This window comes from Alnus glutinosa, chromosome 4 (assembly GCF_958979055.1).
Source record: "Alnus glutinosa chromosome 4, dhAlnGlut1.1, whole genome shotgun sequence".
NCBI classification, from domain to species: Eukaryota; Viridiplantae; Streptophyta; class Magnoliopsida; order Fagales; family Betulaceae; genus Alnus; species Alnus glutinosa.
In genome coordinates this window covers 27,325,459-27,331,458 of record NC_084889.1, presented here as the reverse complement: position 1 = coordinate 27,331,458, position 6,000 = coordinate 27,325,459, and the positions used below count along the sequence as shown (strand labels likewise).

The window sequence follows — 6,000 nt, the reverse complement described above, 5'->3', positions numbered from 1 at the left end:
TATTTTTTTCACTTGGTCCCGCACATCATAAACTATAAACTTTCCTTCTTTGCTTCTTTCATTTTTCTTTTGCTTTGAGATTCTTTGGATTTCCACCGGCTCTTCAAACCGTGTGCTGCTTATTATATTATATAGGCAAGGAGTCTTCAAAGGACTTACTTCTCCGTTACTTCTTGGAAAGTAAAGCCAACCACGTGGCCTCACTTATTGGATAAGTATAGTTCTTTACTTCCATTACGCCAATTTATTTGCTCATTATATATCAAGTGGGTGGACTGTACTTGCTCCTTAAATCTATTTCTTTTCTTGTTATTGTTCATCCAGTGCTGAGTTTCGCTACAAGATATACTTGGCACAACAAAGAAAAGAGTAGTAGATACACAGAGAAGGCAAGTGATGGCTTTGCGTGAAATACTTTTGCAACAACTACTGCTACTAGGGGCCATAATTTTAGCAGCATCAGAACCCTATTCAATCTGCAACAGAGCATGTGGATCGCTTCATATTCCGTATCCATTTGGAACAAGCGAGGGCTGTTATCTCAATTCATCTTTTCTCATCACTTGTAAGGACTCAACGCCATTTCTGGGCCTCAGTAATGAATTAAAGGTCCTAGACGTATCATTAATGGAGGGTGAAATTCGAGTCTCAAGCCTCATAGCCCGTGATTGCCCCAACGAGCCCGGGTATAACGCCAACAACAGCTATTACGAGTTCCCTTTGTTTAAGTACTTTCTCATCTCATATACGAAGAACAAGTTCTTTGCAGTCGGTTGCGACACTTTTGCGGTTATTGCTGGGACATCGGCAGACGCCGAGAGTTACACGGCTGGATGCTTGTCTCTCTGTGACAGTATTGACAGTGTTGTTAACGGGTCTTGCGAGGGAATTGGCTGTTGCCAGACTTCTCTGCAAAAAGAAATGAGTAGTTTTCTTTGGACTGCTGGGAGCTTGCTCAATGACTCCGCAGTAGGCAAGTTCAGTCCATGTAGTTTCAGTTTTGTAGCGGAAGAAAAAGCATACAACTTTTCCTCCTCAGATCTTGTAAATATACACAACAAACAGACTGTTCCTGTGGTTCTTGATTGGGCAGTTGGGAATGAGACATGCGGAGATGCTAAGAAAAATTCGACAACCTATGCATGTAAGGGAGCGAATAGCGAATGTTTCAATTCCACCAACGGTCCTGGTTATCTTTGCAAATGCCCCTCAGGTTATGAAGGGAACCCATACGACTTCTTTGATGGTTGCAAAGGTAATATGATATATATATATACACATTTTGTTTCTTTCTTCTTCTTTTTTTTCCCCATTTGGCTGAGCTTACTGGGCTTGATTTTGATTTGCACAAGTATATATATATATATATGACAAGTTGGTTGTATTGCTACTGCATGCACTGTGTTTCAGATATTAATGAGTGCGAAGAAAATCCAAACCCCTGCAACAAGACATGCGAAAACATTAATATTACGGGGAGTTTCTGCAACAAGATATGCGTAAACATTGCGGGGAGTTTCAAATGTAGTTGTCCCAAGGGGTACGAAGGTGATGGGAGGACAAATGGGACAGCGTGCCGTCCTATAGTCAGCCAATTTAGGAGGATCGCTATTGAACTGGGTAAGTATATATATATAGAATCATAAATATTGTAACTTATTTTTTTTTGTTCTATATCTTTAATTTTAACATGAAATCGCAGATAACTATCTGGGCAGCTCAATTTTAATAACAATCTTAGGATATAGTCATTTTTTACTCGTTTAATTTCTAACTTGCATTACATTTCCAATCGAGTTTCTAGTAGAAGCCATTTGAAATATCGGCTATATATCCTGGCCTAAAAGATCATATAAAAATTTTTAAAAGATGTAACAAAACGGATGTAAAAAAATTGAGGGCTAGGGAAGTGGTTGGACCCCTTGCCGAGGGGGTTGCACCACCAATATAAAACCTCTAAAGTTGATTTGGCTACGCTGGAAGGAATACGGGGTGTTTAATTTGGATGATTCTTGAAACTCCTTCACGAGTCCTTCACGAGTTTGAAGGCAAATTGATACAAACGAAGGTGAATACAATTTATTGAATAAAATTCTGATACCGATTGACGCAACATTAAAGCGTCAATGGAATCCACTAATAAAATATGGAGAAAGCTCTCTAGAAGAGATAAAGTTTTATTCAACAAACAATTATTAAAAACTAGTCAAAACCAGACTCTCTTTCTTTCTTTTTTTTTTTTTTTTTAGAAACAAACTACATGTTTATTTAGTCAACCGATCGATCTTCGACTATCATCTCTCTGCTCAAATACCCCTTCTTTTTTTTTTTTTCTTTCTTTTTTTAATGCGTAAATTCCCTTGTAGGCCTCATATATCCTACATCATAGCCTACGCATTATCCTCCCCCACAAAATAAAATAAAATAATAATAATTATTATTATTATTTTGCTTTTTGTATAATATCTGAAGCGTATATGTGACATTTCACATAGTTTTTGTAAAAAGAAAATTTATGGATTCACTTGATTGAGAAAATATTTAAGAGTAATGTAGTAAACCACATTTTTATCATGCAATTATATTACAGTATTGATGTGATAGTCATAACTAACCATTGAATTAGTCATTATTAAAAAAAATTAAAAAAATTAAGAATTAGTTGAAACTACTTCAGTATTGCAAAATAGTTTTGGAATAAAAATGTAGCATATAACATTATACAATGTTGTCAAAGTATATGCGGTAACAAAGACGATGGTATTAATTTTGGTCCAAATTCATAGTTTAACTTTAACATTTGCAGGAATTGGCATAAGCCTCTCAATATTGCTCGTTGGAGGTTCTTGGATATATTGGGGACTGAAAAGAAGAAATCTCATCAAGCTCAAGGAGAAACTATTCCAACAAAATGGTGGCTTAATGTTACAACAACTACTCTCGAATTACACAGGCTCTGTAGAGCGAGCAAAAATTTTTAGCACAGAAGAGCTTAAAAGAGCGACTAACAACTACGATGAGAGTAGGATTCTTGGCCAAGGTGGCAATGGAACTGTTTACAAAGGAGTATTACCAGATAACAAAGTGGTTGCCATTAAGAAGTCCAAAGGTTTTGATCAAAGCCAAACCAAGCAATTCATAAATGAGGTGCTTTTACTAACCCAAATCAATCATAGGAATGTAGTTAAGCTATTAGGGTGTTGTCTTGAAACAGAAGTGCCCTTATTAGTTTATGAATTCATCACAAACGGGACCCTCTTTTACCACATTCATGATAAAAGTCACTCATCCCAACTCTCGTGGGAAAATCGTCTCAAGATAGCAGTAGAAACTGCTAGAGCGCTTGCATACTTACACTCTGAAGCATCTATGCCAATTATTCACAGAGATGTAAAAACAGCAAATATACTTTTAGATGATAATCTCACTGCAAAAGTAGCTGATTTTGGAGCTTCAAGGCAAATTTCTCTTGATCAAGCACAAGTAACCACTTTGGTGCAGGGCACTTTCGGGTACTTGGACCCAGAATATTTTCATACTGGCCAACTAACAGAAAAAAGTGATGTCTATAGCTTTGGTGTTGTTTTGGCAGAGCTATTGACAGGTAAGAAGGTAGTTTTCTCCGATGGGACAAGAAGGGACATAAATCTTTCTATGTCATTTGTTTCTACAGTGAAAGAGGATCGTGTACTGCAAATTCTTGACAATCAAATTATAAATGAGGGTAATATTGAAGAACTAAAGGAAGTGGCTAATCTTGTAAAAAGGTGCTTAAGTGTAAGCGGGGAGGATAGGCCCTCTATGAAGGAAGTGGCAATGGAGCTGGAGGGTTTGAGAATTATGAGAAAGAATCCACCAGGAAAGGCTAATCTCTATACAGAAGAGACTGAGTACTTGCTCTTTGAACCTGCACACTCTTTTAGCATTGATTCTAGCACTGACTGTTCTTCTATCTACACAACTGCTGGGTACGATAGCATAGGAAACCATCTATTGAAACCACCGGATGGCGGCAGATAGTTTAGCTAGTCCACTTAATGCTGCCTTAGACACGAGATCATTGAGTCCCGATTAATTTAGTCTTATAATGTTATTTAGATGTTATTAGTTAACTGGATTTCTAGTATTTAGTTTTATGTTGTATTTAATTTTTAAGAGAAAATGTGTTATTTTGTAATTCAATAACGGGCTTGGTCCAAAGTTAATCAATATTTTTTTTTCCCTTTGCTGTAGATTTGCATAAAACTATAAATGTGAATGTTTGATGAATTGTTTTTTCAAGCAAGTGAAAGGACAAATAAACCACATAGTGGATGACGATGAACAATAGCATAACATGCAATTGAAATTGAAATTATTAAAGTCATGATTAAATGATCAAATTTACATCTTCTTATTAGCTTAAGCTTTCAAGATATGTGGTAAATAATTTACATGGTATCAAAGTTAAAGGTAATGAGTTTGAATTTTGACTCAGTCATTCACCTAATTTCTATTAAATTTTTTTTACGTGTTGAGCTTGAGCCCCATACGTGAAGGAGAATGTTAAAATAATGATCAAATGATTAAATTTATCTATAGTAAAACTGCGTTTCTGAATAATAGATGTTTGCATCAAACCTGAGATAAATTCACCCATCCTTAATTGAGGAACCCTGTAATTTCCTCTGCTAAAAAATTTATCCATCTTGGCTCTATGACTATGGGTCTTCCATCTTTTCCTATACCCAATAATATCTAATCTATACGATGGTGGACTTTTTCTTAGTGGATTCAGCCCATGGGTTTGCTCCAACTTGTGTTTATTAAAAAATATCAGAAAATAATATCAGTTTAATAAATTATATTGTATTCTTTCGACCAAATTTAAAAGAAAACTTTGATTTAGGTAAACAATTACTTACTTACCCTCCATAAGTTTGCTTTTGAGCCCAATGGATCAGATAGTGAAATCTAGGCCTCTTGACATTCCATTTTAGAAAGATTCTTCCCTTGACCAATTAATCTCTAACTAAGAAAATCATTTTGAACCATGTATCAAAATTATGGTGTACATGTATATGCAGATGCGATTATTTGTAATATTAGTATTTGCAATATGTTTTTACTAACTGCATCCGCGCGGTTATTGCGGTTATTATCAGCTATTCGCATATTAGGTAATAGGCCTTTTAAACCTTATTTGAATCTCTATTATGGCCTATTTTAAAAGATTTTAAAAATTATTTTGGCTGATTTTAGTATTTTGAGCTTGTTTAATTTTTTTTAAGCCTTAATGTTTAGAAAATTTATTGAAATGGAACAAAAGCAATGGGTGAAAAAAATGACTAAATCCTATGATTATTATTGAAAAATTTTAAAACCAGGCGACTTTTTTTAAAAGAGGATCAAATGTCTAGGTCATTATCTACATTCTCTTGTTAAAAGCTATGGTATGTTGGATAATGTGTTTTTGAGGTGTTTTTGGTTTTTACTTTAATTTAAAGTGTACTTATGTGTCATAAAAGTAAAAATAATTTTGAAACTTTTGAGGCTTTTACCTTATCATGGGATCCAACAATGTGGCCCAAAGGAAGAGCTCCCCTTTGCATATTATCCGCACACATAATTGTATTAAACAAAGAGAAATGGTATGCACACTCTCAAATGCACATTTCTTGAAACGAAAATTGCATAGTCAATTTGACTCCGCCACCAACCCCAAAGTTGGGCCGACACCCAACAACCACACAACGTGACAAGGAAGCTAGAAGAATGGAAAAAGATTTAGAAGGTTGGGTGTTGAAAATATATTTTAAAAAAATGACTTGCTAAAATAGTAATAGTATGTAGATTTTTTAGTTAAAATTTAGTAAACTCGTGTGTTTATAGTTTGTACAATTTTAGTGACCATTGTACAACACATGCATATATACAGTTAGAAGTTTGGAATTCCAAAATTAAATATTTCTATCTACAAAAGCTATCTTAAAGTGTGGCATGGTCATCGTCAATCAGGTG

The 6,000-nt window shown here is 35.0% G+C and overlaps 1 protein-coding gene across 1 annotated transcript; it reads left to right on the top strand.

Annotated features, from left to right (window-relative positions):
* Positions 1-283: 283 nt before the first annotated feature.
* LOC133865904 (wall-associated receptor kinase 2-like) lies at positions 284-4,225 on the top strand. The gene is made up of 3 exons (XM_062302420.1): positions 284-1,255; positions 1,411-1,620; positions 2,807-4,225. Exons 1-3 carry the CDS (start codon positions 397-399, stop codon positions 4,018-4,020), a joined length of 2,283 nt encoding a protein of 760 aa, XP_062158404.1. The 5' UTR covers positions 284-396; the 3' UTR covers positions 4,021-4,225.
* The last annotated feature ends 1,775 nt before the right edge of the window (positions 4,226-6,000 follow it).